Source organism: Aspergillus brasiliensis (assembly GCF_001889945.1).
Source record: "Aspergillus brasiliensis CBS 101740 unplaced genomic scaffold ASPBRscaffold_8, whole genome shotgun sequence".
In the NCBI taxonomy this organism is placed as follows: Eukaryota; Fungi; Ascomycota; class Eurotiomycetes; order Eurotiales; family Aspergillaceae; genus Aspergillus; species Aspergillus brasiliensis.
In genome coordinates, this window is record NW_027137449.1 from 997,575 (window position 1) to 1,011,223 (window position 13,649).

A 13,649-nucleotide genomic window follows, 5' to 3' on the forward strand; every position below is an offset into this window, starting at 1 on the left:
TTCGAGCAGCCAACTGGATAGTTATTTAGATCAATCAAAACCGATTGAAATCCACCTCTAGAAGGGTACTCACTGAAGGATAGATGCCAAGGATGAAGTAGTTAGTAGTTCTATAGTCATCTCCGGGAGTTCCAACCAGGGAGGTTGGACAGGGAGATGGACCTCCGTGCTTGTATAGCAACCTAGCGTGGTCTCATTTCTTGTGTCGGATCATGAAGACAAGAGGATCAAAATCCCCAATCTTCATCCGTTCTAAATATACCCATTGCGTGGCCTGTTCCATGGAATTACTCTGGCTCCCCTTAATCTTCGGCGGGCACAAGGCGAGAAGGTCTGGCCCATCCACTCCTCCACCGCCTTTCTTTCTCCCCCCACTTGTTACTTTAGTCGACTGCTTCCACTCCAAAAACATTCCAAAACAATTCTCTCCTCAGCAGTTTCCTGTATTCCTACCGTCTGGTACGTGATGTTCAATGTTCCTTAGATCCTCTTGACGCAGACTCACCTTCTACTAGTCTATATATCCCGTTTGCGAGGAGCAACATCAGCATCTCCCCTCCCATCACCACCCCCTATCTCCAAATACCTCACCAACAACCATGCCCGAGCACGAAGAAGACCTCGTTGCCTCCCAGACCGAGGGTTTCAAGGTTGGGGAAAAGAAGACCATTGAAGAGTACCAGAACCTCGGTATGTGCTAGCTATGCTCGCCTGCTCTCCTCCCTGGCAATCCGATACCCCTCCCAACTCTCCCCGGGGTAGTAGCCTCGTGGCATCCAGCATCGCCGCCGACTCCCCCCCCTTGCTTGCTGCCCAGGCCTGTCAAACGTACATCGCGAGCATTCCTAATGCTCCGCCGTTGGGATTGAAATTGCGCCTCTTCCAAAATTTTAGTTATGCATTGCACACTTAACTTGCCTTAAATCTCCTCTAACTCAAAATCACCCACAGACAAGAACGACGAGTCCCTCAACCGCTGGAAGGCCTCTCTGGGCCTGGCCACTGGAAATCCCATTGGCGACCCCAGTGACCCCAGAAAGTGCATCATCAAGTCCCTTGCCCTGGAGGTGCAGGGACGTCCCGATGTCGTGATCGACCTGTCTACTCCCAATGCGCTCGAGACCCTCAAGGATAAGCCCTTTACGATCAAGGAAGGTGCCACCTTCTGCATCAAGGTCGTCTTCCAGGTGCACCATGAGGTTCTGAGCGGCCTCAAGTACCTGCAGGTAGTGAAGCGCAAGGGTATCAGAGTCAGCAAGGACGAGGAGATGCTGGTAAGTACTCCAATCCCGACAATTGTAGCAGGTTGTGAGCTATGTACTCACTGGTTTTCAGGGAAGCTACGCCCCCAGCACTACCGACAAGCCTTTCTATGAGAAGAAATGTAAGCCACTACCCTATGCTACACAACCAAGTAGGGAGAAAGAAAAAAAAGCAATAACTAACACGACCAAGTCAACACCGAGGAAGCCCCCTCCGGCATGATGTACCGTGGCCACTACAACGCCGTGTCCAAGTTCGTCGACGACGACAACCACACCCACCTCCTGTTCGAGTGGTCTTTCGACATTGCCAAGGACTGGTAGAAAGAAGGAACCGAATTTTGTCTTCTAAGAATAGTCAGTCGGACTGGCTCTGCTTTCTGGCTTTTCCCATCACAACTTTCTTCCCTTCTTTCTTTTCCACCTCTGCATATATGAAACCATGAACCATCTACTTCCCTACCCGTATCATACTCCTTCATGAGAAGCGCAAATCCATCACATCATTTTCCTGCCTTTTCTTCGCAGTTTTACTAGCGTTGGACCTACCTACCTCCCTACCTATCTGCACCTTACTGTTGTTCGAATTCTGGAAATACAATATTATCATCTTTTTCAACCCTTCATTGTCTGCTAAAATATTTTTGATCATGGGCTACACATACTATATATTTCCTACAGTATTTATATTGTGCACCTGGAGCTATAATTGCCCTCCACCTACAGACTTATCGCCCTATCTACTACATCCCGATAACCATCGCATATGCATACTAAGGGCTGTTTGCGTGCGGCTCGGCCCGGTCCTGTCCTGTTCTGGGCTTTTCTTTTTCCCTTTTCCCCCTCGAGAACCGAAAAATCCTGTGTGAGACTGACTAATTTTCTTATTTCTGTTTGCGTCTGCTGTCGTACATCGCACCCATGGGATATTGTCTATAAATGCCTGTGATATTTACCAAACTCCCCAAGAAGATCCATGAATCATGTAAAAGAAGGGGACCTTAAAGAAGACAAGAGGAAAGAAAGGGAGAAAGAAGAAAGGAAAAGTAAAGAGGAGCAGAAGAAGCAAAAAAAAAAAAAAGAAAAGAACAACAAGAAGCAACCTTAAGCAAAGATGAAAGAAAAAGGAAAATAGAAAAAAAAAGATAAGAAGGGTATCACAGAAAGTAGTCAATCACCGGACTCTGGCCATCCTTATTCTGCTGCGCCTGCTGTTCGCCCCGATGGATATCGTTCTCCGGCGCGGCGTCGAAGATATTGAAATATCGTTCGCCTGTGTCGCTCACCTCCAGGACACTAGCCAGGTTTCCGCACCGGTAGCAGTAATTCGGTGCACTCCAGACCGTACTGAGCCGGTCGTCGTAGAGAACTTGATATCCCTCTTGGCACAGCTGGTGGGCCCGTAGGATATGTGACATGCTGTTGACCTCGAGGAATTTGCGAACCACCTGCGCGCCGAATGTATAGCCCGCTCCGCGGGGCGACAGGGAGAATTCGTCCCGTTCGGTATCGGGATCGGACCAAACCAGATCGGCCATGGGGCCTTCGTGCGGAATTTCGCGGAACCGGTCGATGATTTTGATTTGGTCGATGGAGTGGATGGACGGGGAAAGACCGCCATGTACGCAGAAAATTTGGTCATTGATGACCACGCTCAGGGTCAGGAAATCGAACATGTCCGTGAAGTAATGCCATACGTTGGCATTGCCGTATTTGCGCGCGCATTCGGTGTAGAATCCGTACGATTGCGTTACACCACGCGATTCGTGATTGCCGCGGATTAGATGAACGCGCTGGGGGTATCGCAATTTCAAGCACACGAGGAGGGAGATTGTCTCCACGCTGAACAAGCCTCGATCCACGTAGTCGCCTGTTTGAATTGGAAGAGAGAAAGTTTGTCAGCCCTCATGTCCACACATGAACCGATCTCGGTTTGAGGACCGACACGCTTATTCTTGTTGCTGCCCCTTTCCCTTCTTTCCCCATCCAACGACCACAACGACCGGTATCATAAAGGAATACTAACCAAGAAACAAGTAATTTGTGTTGGGACAGAATCCTCCGATCTTGAATATCTCAATCATGTCGAAGAACTGTCCGTGGATATCTCCGACCACCGTGACCGGAGCCGCAATGTGGACCACATTGCTTTCTTTCATCAACAGTTCCTTCGCCTTGGCGCATATCGCTTCGATCACCGAGTCTGCCAGCAACTCTTTCCGGTAGAGTCTCTCAATGCACTCGTCGAGGTCGATACTAGCTGTTCCAACAGTGAGGGGCCGCACAAGACGAGTAGAGGGGTTCGGGTTGGAGTCAGGGGAAGAACGCTTACCTGGTAATCCAGGCATTTCGGAGCAGATATACTATATCAACTTAAAGACTCAAAGGTATCTGTATATTCATGCAGCGCGCAAGGTTCGGTTGCGCTCAATAATAGAAATTGGGGGCTCAGAAGTCCACCGTGAAGTCATGCACAGGTGCCCAAAAAGGAGAGAAAATAAGCAACAGCTGGCACACCGCTATTATAAGCGGAAAGTGAATAGAAGTCGATTCGGTTCGAGAAGAGATATGTTTGTTTGAAAGGTTCCTGCAGTAGCTCGCATCATGGCCAACGGCACAGTACGCAGGAGCAGGAGTGAGCGTCTCACAGGTGGACCTGTGACCTGTGAGGGAAGAGGAGGGTCTAGAGAAGGATGGGAGGGTTGCGAGGCGATATTCGGAGAGCTTAGGCTGCACTCAATCCATAGTCCAGAGAGAATCTGTACTCTTAACAGATGGGGATGAACCAAACCAGGATTATCGACAGACACAAAGCCCATCCAGCCCGCCGAGGGACTCCCGGTCCCATTCTGCCGGGTGGCACCGCCTGCTGTTCCATCCGCATCATCTTGAAGGCTGGCGGTTAAGAGTTATCATCCATACATCGCCTGTATCGGTGGGCTTGCCAGTAAATGACCATCAGACAACTGCCTTAAGCGTACCATCCTTGTTTTCCGGTGCCTTAAGGGTGCTAAAAGTCCTCCGCCAGAAACTAACTTGTCCTAGAGTGAAGTATCTGGTTGCGGAGTGCCGGCCGTCACGTCTAGATTGGAAGTATAATTTGTTTATGCAGCTAATCTGTACAAATGCTCTCCCCGTCTCTCCAATTGGGTATCACTACTTCAAGAGTCCTGCACTCTGCCCTTGCTCTTCTTCGTCCGTCTCATACTCTTCATCTGTTTCCTCCTCTTCGTCCGTCTCCTCATCCGTCACCTCCTCGTATTCAGAGTCAGTTACCTCTTCCTCTGTTTCTGTCTCCTCCTCAGTTTCGGACTCTGGCTCTTCAAGCCACTCGTCAAGTGACTTCCCCTTGGAAGAGGAGGCACCCGCTACTCCGGGGCCGCCCCGTTGCCTGTTTGACGTTGCAGCGGTACTTTCATGCTCCTTGAGCGCCCGATCAAGCCGCTCGCCCGCAGTCATGGACGACTTTTCTACCAAGCTTGGTCTGACTTCATTCTCCCGGAGGCGAGGGTCGGGCTCTTGTCCGGACTCAACCCATTCAGGAAGGCTTTGATAGCCCTTCAAGCCAAGCATGCCAGCGTCGGGACCGACCACCAGGGTTGAGGAGCCAATCAGTAGGTCCTTGCGCGTTTCTGACGGGCTCGGAGCGTGTGGGACAGGCTTCGGCGCGAGTAAAAGCAGATTAGCCAGTTGTGTAGAAGAAGGAGAAGCGAGCAAAGCCTTGTAGAGACGGGCCCGGTCGCGAAGATCGTAGGAAGTATCATATCGAGCAAGCAGAAGGAGGTAGCGCCAGAGCAGCGTCATCCTATCTTCTTCAGGTTCATCACTTTGCGGTTTCTCGTCGCCTGATTCCTCTTTCCGCTCCTCTTCGTTCTCCGTCCACTCGTTCACGATTTTTTCAGGCTTGGGCTCTGGTGGTGGCACATCCTTTGGAGGGTTTCGCAGCAGATGATGCAAATATACCTTAGCACCTAGAAGGATGATCTGCTGCTTAACGGCCTCGGATTCATTTGAAAAGTCTTGTACCAGAATGCGCAGGATGTCAGCCGCGATATTTCTCTCAGGCTCAACACCGGCAAATTCTCCGACCAGCCAAACAATTGTTGCTCTAGCATCCGGGTTTTTGGTTAATCCCAAATGTTTGACAAGCTGAATTACTGTCTTTTCGTGAGAAAGCGGGTCCTGCTGAATGAGGTGTCTGATGACGGTCAACGACTCTGAAACCAGGTTGTCGTCAAGACTCGTAACTTGACTCAGAAGGACGCGAAGACAATGATCAGCAGTTCGAGGTTCACTTTGTGCGCAGCGTCCTATAGCACGCACGCTTTCACGCACTAGGTCTGGATCTGCGCTCTGTGAAAAGTGTTCCAGTTCACTGAGGATTACACCTTTCAAGTGCAGCCCGCAGTGGGGAAAGAGTAAAGTGAGTACTTCCAGCTTCAGGCGCCAGATATGCGGCGGATCTACCGCGTGGACCAAGAAGTGTGTAGTGTATCTCGTAAATGGCTTTGGGTGTTTCAGGGCAACGGCGACGATATTATATAGCGCAACATGCTGCGTGTCTTGTGGACCCCGAACCAGTGCAACCAGAGGACCAACGGCGGCATCAAGATACTCTGGAGTTCCGAGATAGAGAAAACACCGGACAACACCAACAATGACAGCGGAGTTGCGGTTTTGCAGCAGAAGCTTGCAAGTACGTAAGAGGAATTCAAGATCAGGATCCAACACAAGCACTTCATGCCCGTTATCATCATTGTTCTCCGGAGCCTTATCGTCCTCGTAGAAGCCTTGAGAAACTGCCTGTTTACCTTTCTGGATCTTGCGAGGGAAGCACTTCCTAGCGTAAAAAGTTAGAAGACGCAATGTTGAGACTTGGCTCCATTCGTCCATGTCGACGAGCTTCTTGACGAGGCTTCGGTAATGCTTATGGATGAGGTCAATCCTGTCCGGACAAACATCCAGGAAAGCGGCAACAGCAGGTCCGAGGACAAAGTATTGACTATCGCCGAGCAAAGTAGTAAGATACCCAATCAACTGAGGGAGGGTACTTGGATCTAGGCGATAACACTTCGGGATTGCCAGTGCGGCTGCTTTGCGAACGTGTGGGCTCATATCGCCGCAGCCTCTCTTGATTGCAAGGGAGACAATTTGACTGATGACTGGCACTCTGATCCCCGACATTGTACGAAGCGCCATAGCCCGCGCATGAGGGTTTTGATCGGTAAGCGACTTTTGGATGGCATTGATGGATAGGAGGGCAAGATCCGGTTCCGCCTCCGCATGATGGACCAAGTAGATATAGACCAACTTCTTGACCTCAAGATTCGCGCTAGCCACGTTTTTGACCACAGCCGAGAAGAAAGGAAGGGAGGGTTCGGATCGGTACATCAACTATGTGGCGCAAAACCAAAAGAGCGTTAGACAATGGATTCTTGCATTTAGGCATCTCGGGACCTTACCGTAATCACCCGGCGCATACCATCCAGGACCTCCCGGTCATTGCGACTGTCCAGGAGCTTTTTGATGTGGGAAGTAGCCAGATTTCGAGACGATAAACCCGTGCTTGATCCCTTACTCAGGGCTGCGGACTGGGCTGCTTCGAGGGTGAGCTCACGAGCTGCTCGCACGATCAGTTAATCAATCCGTTCAGTCCGTCCAAACACGGAGGAAGGACAATTGGCGAGCAACTGTCCGCGCTGACATTACCTGTTTCCAGCATCGTGGATATCCTAGAAATAGTCTCCATGTTGGCCCCGAGATCTTTCGCATAAGCGCAAGAACAAATCAGACCTGGGGAGGGGGGTTTGTCCCTAATAGAGGGGAGCTGGAGGAAGTTGGGAGTTCCGCGGCGGGCGGGCGGGCAGCTGACATGACGATTGGGTAACGTGCTTAACGGCCTTTCCACCCACCACCCGCTATCTCGGTAGCCACCACGGAGACAGAGACTACTACACGTATCTATCATTATTCTTCTTTCTCTTATTACATACAAGTTTCATCAATGCTATCTCCCCGTTCAATCAATGCTTATCACCGATCCTGCCAGCAGTAAAACATAAAATTTCACAACAGCCCTCTCCGGTGGGAGAAGCTCATGGCTGCCGGCGTCATCTCTTCATGACCGAGAACTCACTTGAAGCATGAATGATGTGCAGCCATGACGTTGGCTAATTAGTCTCATCTTTAAGATGATACTAAGGAGATAAATCCTCTTCCCAGTCTTCACGCCCTACAGGATTCATACCCTCGCCATCGTGAACAACCCCTTCATAATCTTCGCCTTACTCGTCAGACTGGGTACGCTGCTCGCCATCCTGGCCACGGGCTCTTGCAGCACGGCATCGTGGTCCCTGATCTGGGTTTCACGCTTAAGAGGATCGCTATCAGTGGCAGCCTTTTCCAGCTCTGCTACCTTCCACGCTCGCACAAGCCCGAGGCAAATGCATGCTGCCATGAACATGACTCCGACAAATACCTGGGCATGCAAGAAGTTGGTTCCATTGTCAGTTCGGAGCCAAAGAGCGATCGGTTCAGCAAATGTACTCGGGATGACCACCGAAAGCCAGAAGATCGACAAAGCAGACGGTAAAAGCTGTAATCCCACAACCTCCGCGCCAACTGGGGCTACAGTAGTCGTGAAGGTTGCAGCAACAGGGCCGCTAATCAGAGCGTAGAAGATGAGGATGCCGAAATTCTTGGCAAAGATCCAGATGACGAGAGAAAACAGGCTAGCCAGGAATGTACAAGCGAGGGCGGTGTTCAGCCGTCCAAAGCTATCGCTAACGTACCCTATAACAGGTCGTCCAAGGCCTCCTCCAAGATTGAACATGGCACCAACAATTGAGCCTTGAGATGCGGTCAGGCCTACGGTGCTTGCGTAGTCGGGGATTGAGAAAAGCAGGGCCACATAGCCCAAAACACTAAAGCAACCCCAGGCCAAAGTGAGCAGGAACTCTGGTTTTTTGAGAAGCTCGGTATGGAAGGCGATTTGAACAGCTCCAATGGCCTTGTTTCGATCTTTCACGATGACAGCAGAGACGCCGCATGCAGCAGCGGAGACAATCGCCAGGATGCGGAAAGCCCAGCCAATGCCCAGATTTTGAATCATGGCACTTGTAGCCAATGAATAGATAAGGCCTCCGATCCCCGATCCAGCCGTTGCAATACCATTGGCAAGGGAACGACGGCGGGTGAACCATTGAGGAATGATGCCAACAGTAGCACTAAATTGCATCCCCATGCCAAATCCGAAACACAGAGCCTGGCTGAGGAACAATTGCCAGATCTGGCCCGCCCATGACGCTCCCAATAATGCCGCAGTCTGCAGTGTGATCCCGATCATCAAGGTAACCCTTGTCCCCCACACCCGAGTCGTGATTGTTGCAACTGGCGCAATGAATTGGGCCATACTGAGGGAAAGGCCTCCGACAAAGGCATAGTGGAGGTCTGATGCTCCTGGAAATGTATTTGTGTCCAGATAATGGGCCAAGAAGACGCCGTAGGACTAATTGCACCATGAGTCAGTAAGTGAAGCCTTATCGGGAAAACCATGAGCGAGGCCTTACACTGTTGATTCCCCAAGTATGTGCGTTGATCAGAAAGACGCACACCACACAGACCCAGCCATAACCACCGTCAACCTCTGGGTGTTGGTGGTCGAGCTTGCTCGGTGTCTGTGGTGACCGGTCCGTCTTCGACTATCTCCTTCTTAGACAACGCCTTCTCTGGAAAGTCGGTAGAAGGGGATATCGAGTGGTGTCTAGGTGAAATTGCAGTTATTGTGGGACTTGCGTCACCATGCTTCTCTAAGGGCTGTTCTCTATCCATTATTAACCGATAGAGGTATGGAAAAGAAGTAAAAATTATGGGGGATGTGTCACTGCTGAAGCAGAATACCTTCTGGTTAAAAGGGATGCACTGCATACATCAGTGGAAGATGGGAATGCATCAATATTCCAGCTCAGGGACCGTATGTAAGACCTTGGCCAAGGTCAAATTGACTCACGGTAATCTAACAGAGCATCCTGATTGACTCATACCATCGCCGTGCTCAATGTGACCATCGGCCGACAAAGAAATTACATTCACTGTCTTGGCGTGCATAAGGCCTAGATAACCCTGGGATCTCCAGCCATTGTCGGTATAGTACATAGGAGATGTGGAGCCCATTAGTCCATCAGTTATCAGTTGCTGTGCTACATCTCACTGCCTCGTGGAACTCTAAACCAATGATTTTACTATGTTTTAGTATACTAATATGGCTCCCCGCCTCCTTCGCCGCACCCCCTGGAAGGATTGCGCGTATTCCACTTGCTACTAGTTAGTTTTAAGAATGAGCACTGCCAGCTCCACTAGGCAGTAGGGAAGGGAGAAGACGGAAACCGGGGTGAACGAGGGCTATCTAGTCCGTATTTACCTTATCTGAACTTACAAGGAATGGGAGCTAGTACCTGTCTAGTGTCTACTCTACAAGGTGGACCTGACCCTATCTGGAAGCAATGCACAGTACTTCGTATTTTGTATAGAAATTTGAAGCAAAAGGTGCCCCAAAAGTGGGGCCGAGACCGGAGACCGGGGACTGTGGGGGTCGTCTTTAAGTTGCTCTGCACTGCACCTTAAATAGGACTCTTTTGCCTCATCTGGGGAGATTACCAGAGACAATGACAGGGGGCCCTGATTATTTTGCTACTTAGTACGTAGATGGACACGTACGATAGCCGGGTTTCTTCTTTTCCGGTTGCAAAGTTGGACCACCCAATTGGATGACTACTACAGGAGGCAGTCAACTAGTTACATGCTGCGCGATTTGGTTCGATACGCACAAGCTCTCAAGTTCCTTTATGCATCTCGAAATTGAAGTTGCCTCCCAACTTGCTCAGGATCTCCGGCTTCGGAAGAGCAACAAGCGTGAAAATATGACTGGGCCGGAGAAGTACAGAGAGCTCAACCACACTAAGTCGTAGTATGTTCTGCCTGCAAGGCTGGTGGCCTAGTATGACAGAGAACACAAAAAAGCTAAAGTGAAGCCTTTTGATCTTCCGGTATGGTCTTCTACTGCACGGGTGCGTCGAAGAAAGACACTGCGGCAATGCATATGCCAGATGAGGAAGGAGCCGCATCATAGGTATGTCACTCTTGCCATCCCAAGCTTTGCCTTTTGCTTTTACTTCAGAGTATAAGGCTTGTCTATTTACACAATCCTATTTTTTATTTCTATTTGGTTGTATCATGGCTTCCTGTGTTGGATGCATTTCCAGCTGGCGGTTTTATCTAGCACAGAGGACACAGCTACTCAGTGTCTGAGGGGAGCCGATGCGAAGCAGAGGACATGGATATGAATGAAGTCGTTTAATCCTTCTGCTATTACTTGGGCTGCGAATGGACACCTCGCTGGCGTGATGGCGCAAGCCGTCGCCGGGGTTGCCATTTACCTGATCACAAGGCTAGTAGTAGTACCTGGCCCAAAGGTAACAATCTATGACATCAATGGTAGCACTGTCGGCTAAAATACAGGCTGACACGGTCGACTACCAAGATACAGATGTCTATATAAGGTATTTTGTTCCGCAATAGCTGGTGCTGATTCTCAGAGCATCTAATCTTGCGTATTTCCCAACTTAGCTATCAGTCAGACAACGAGAAACTCATTCTTTTCAATATGTCTCAGGCTATCAGACAGACCTTTGCACGGTGCAAAGCAAACAACCGTGTATGTATCCTCTGATGGAAGCTATGTGAACAGACATGAGCTCTCCGAGGTCATGAAGGCATTACTAACGTCGGAAATAGCCTGCCTTTGTGACTTTTGTCACAGCTGGATATCCTACAGTCGAAGAGTCTGTGGACATCATACTGGGACTAGAAGCTGGAGGTGCAGGTATGCCAACGGCGACTTCATGATGCATGTTCTTATATATTAAATTCGCTTCCGCAGATATCATTGAACTGGGTGTCGTGCGTACTTTGGTCAATCTGTTGCCCACGCATCTACCTGACATCGACGCAGCCTTTCACAGACCCCTTCGCTGACGGGCCAACCATTCAAAGCGCCAATAATGTTCGCTGGTCTCTACATAATCTGTATAGAATTGCTAATCAAATTCACAGAAAGCGCTTGCGAACAATGTCACTATAGATACAACCCTAGGGCTTGTAAGGGAAGCTCGAAAAAGAGGACTCAGAGCACCGGTGTTATTAATGGGCTACTACAACCCACTTCTAAGCTATGGAGAAGAGCGATTGTTGAGTGACTGCAGTGAATCCGGTGTCAATGGCTTTATTGTGGTGGACCTTTCCCCGCATGAAGCTGTCAAGTTCAGGGATTACTGTGTGAAGGGTGGGTAAGTCATAACACCTCGAGAGCCAAACCAACCTCACTGACAAACGTATGCAGATTGTCTTACGTACCTCTCCTTGCTCCATGTAAGTTCACACCTTTCTTGTCAGAATATATCAAGCCTCTAACACTTAGTTCCAGCCACCACCGAAAGCCGGCTCAATTTGCTCTGCAAGCTCGCAGACTCCTTCGTATACGTGATATCGCGTATGGGTGTCACGGGCGCGACAGGTACTTTTAATTCGAGTCTACCTGAGCTATTGGGACGTATCAAGCAATACTCGGGTAATGTTCCCGCAGCAGTTGGCTTCGGTGTAAGCACAAGAGAGCACTTTTTGAGCGTGGCCAGTATGGCAGATGGCGTCGTCATCGGTAGTCAGATTATCAAAACCTTGGCCGAGGCGGTTCCTGGAGAGCGGGCTAAAGCTGTTGAGGAATACTGCACTGCGATCTGTGGAAGGAGAAACCTCCCGGTCAATGGTGCTCACGAGCCAAACGGCGCCGTGCAGATGAATGGCACCCACCATAAAGATGGCGAAAAGATGGGGGTGCTTCGTAAAATGGAAGCAACGGTGGTTTCTGATGGAGGAGATCCAGAACCTTCTTCTGCACGGTTCGGTGAATTTGGAGGCTCGTATGCTCCTGAATCACTAATGAGATGCCTTTCAGAATTGGAGGCAGGGTTCAACAAGATTCGAAATGACCCCGAGTTTTGGGCAGAGATGCGATCATACTACAGCTATATTGGAAGGCCTGGGCATCTCCATTTGGCCGAACGGCTTACTGAGCATATTGGTGGTGCTAGTATTTGGTTGAAGCGTGAGGATCTGACCCATACTGGAAGCCATAAGATCAACAGTGCCCTGGGGCAGATTCTGCTGGCCCGCCGCTTTGGTAAGACTGAAATCATTGCCCCAAGCGGTGCTGGCATGCACGGTGTAGCTACTGCCACAGTATGTGCCAAATTTGACATGAAGTGCACAATCTTCATGGGAACAGTGAGTCCGCCGGCCTGTACCAGCGCTTGCAAGCTGATAGCTGACAGCTATGTAGGAGGATATCAGGAGGCAGGCACTAAATGTGTTCCGGATCAAGCTACTTGGCGCTGAGGTCATTCCTGTTGAGCAAGGCTCGCGAACTCTTCGAGACGCCGTCAACGAAAGTTTCCGAGTCTTGGTTACGAGGGTGGATACTGCCTATCCCATCATCGGTTCAGCGATAGGTCCACACCCCTTTCCCACAATTGTGCGCGAGTTCCAAACTGTTCTTGGGGAGGAGACGAAGGCACAGCTGTTGGAACAACGCGGTAAGCTGCCGGACGGGGTTGTTGCCTGCATTGGTGGGGGCAGCAATGCCATAGGGATGTTTTATCCGTTTATCAACGACCCAAGCGTGAAGCTTATGGGTGTCGAAGCCGGAGGCGATGGGTTGGATACGCAGAATCATGCCGCTAGTTTGACTGGCGGCAGTAAGGGAGTCTTGCATGGGAGCAAGACATATGTGCTGCAGGATAAGCACGGACAGATCCAAGATACCCACTCCATCTCAGCTGGACTGGATTATGCTGGCGTTGGGTGAGTAGGAGTTGCAGCTATAATTTATAATGGAGCTTTGCCAAGAAAGAAGAATAATCCCAAGTATACATGTAACTGACCAACCGAACAGGCCGGAGCTGAGTTCTTGGAAAGACTCGGGACGCGCAAATTTCATTGCTGTGACTGATGCTCAAGCCTCCTGGGGTTCAAGCTGCTTAGTGAAATGGAGGGGATTATTCCAGCTCTCGAATCAGCTCATGCTATCTATGGCGGTGTCAAGATGGCCAGGACCATGAAGAAAGGGCAAGATGTTGTGATATGTGTTAATGGCAGAGGGTATGTTTATCATACACAGACAGACACACAATGTATCTTGTGCTCCCAACTGACCTGTTTCCCAGTGACAAGGATATACAGAGTGTGGCGGATGAACTTCCCAGACTTGGACCACAGATTGGATGGACTTGACGTTCTAATAGACGCAGGCGCGTTTGATTCTATTATATTGAGGCT

The 13,649-nt window shown here is 50.0% G+C and overlaps 5 protein-coding genes across 5 annotated transcripts; 2 read left to right on the top strand and 3 right to left on the bottom strand.

Moving 5' to 3' along the window:
- Positions 1-599: 599 nt before the first annotated feature.
- Positions 600-1,586, top strand: ASPBRDRAFT_197319 (rho GDP-dissociation inhibitor; the record flags this gene model as incomplete). The annotated part of the gene is made up of 4 exons (XM_067621081.1): positions 600-690; positions 952-1,274; positions 1,336-1,384; positions 1,456-1,586. 4 exons carry the CDS (start codon positions 600-602, stop codon positions 1,584-1,586), a joined length of 594 nt encoding a protein of 197 aa, XP_067477866.1.
- An 833-nt stretch (positions 1,587-2,419) lies between these two features.
- ASPBRDRAFT_180725 (serine/threonine-protein phosphatase) lies at positions 2,420-3,853 on the bottom strand (the record flags this gene model as incomplete). The annotated part of the gene is made up of 3 exons (XM_067619931.1): positions 3,595-3,853; positions 3,289-3,522; positions 2,420-3,132 (listed from the first exon to the last, which is right to left on the bottom strand). Exons 1-3 carry the CDS (start codon positions 3,608-3,610, stop codon positions 2,420-2,422), a joined length of 963 nt encoding a protein of 320 aa, XP_067477867.1. The 5' UTR covers positions 3,611-3,853.
- Positions 3,854-4,281: 428 nt separating this feature from the next.
- ASPBRDRAFT_208346 (AP-3 complex subunit beta) lies at positions 4,282-7,077 on the bottom strand. Its single transcript, XM_067621826.1, has 3 exons — positions 6,972-7,077; positions 6,725-6,882; positions 4,282-6,656 (listed from the first exon to the last, which is right to left on the bottom strand). The coding sequence occupies exons 1-3, from the start codon at positions 7,009-7,011 to the stop codon at positions 4,419-4,421; spliced, it is 2,436 nt and encodes an 811-aa protein (XP_067477868.1). The 5' UTR covers positions 7,012-7,077; the 3' UTR covers positions 4,282-4,418.
- A 426-nt stretch (positions 7,078-7,503) lies between these two features.
- On the bottom strand, positions 7,504-9,092 carry ASPBRDRAFT_56398 (MCT family MFS transporter; the record flags this gene model as incomplete). The annotated part of the gene is made up of 3 exons (XM_067627557.1): positions 7,504-8,769; positions 8,831-8,905; positions 8,949-9,092. 3 exons carry the CDS (start codon positions 9,090-9,092, stop codon positions 7,504-7,506), a joined length of 1,485 nt encoding a protein of 494 aa, XP_067477869.1.
- Positions 9,093-10,923: 1,831 nt separating this feature from the next.
- On the top strand, positions 10,924-13,604 carry ASPBRDRAFT_677681 (uncharacterized protein; the record flags this gene model as incomplete). The annotated part of the gene is made up of 11 exons (XM_067628945.1): positions 10,924-10,974; positions 11,055-11,142; positions 11,200-11,219; positions 11,272-11,322; positions 11,373-11,605; positions 11,659-11,687; positions 11,743-12,599; positions 12,655-13,175; positions 13,267-13,315; positions 13,348-13,472; positions 13,538-13,604. The coding sequence occupies 11 exons, from the start codon at positions 10,924-10,926 to the stop codon at positions 13,602-13,604; spliced, it is 2,091 nt and encodes a 696-aa protein (XP_067477870.1).
- Between the last annotated feature and the right edge of the window lie 45 nt (positions 13,605-13,649).

Excerpts from the sequence above, each read along its gene's own strand:
- ASPBRDRAFT_208346 (XM_067621826.1), bottom strand. The coding sequence starts at position 7,011 with ATGGAGACTATTTCTAGGATATCCACGATGCTGGAAACAG. Across the intron at positions 6,883-6,971 it reads ATCCACGATGCTGGAAACAG|CTCGTGAGCTCACCCTCGAA; the intron begins GTAATGTCAGCG and ends TCGTGCGAGCAG. Across the intron at positions 6,657-6,724 it reads GTATGCGCCGGGTGATTACG|TTGATGTACCGATCCGAACC; the intron begins GTAAGGTCCCGA and ends TGCGCCACATAG.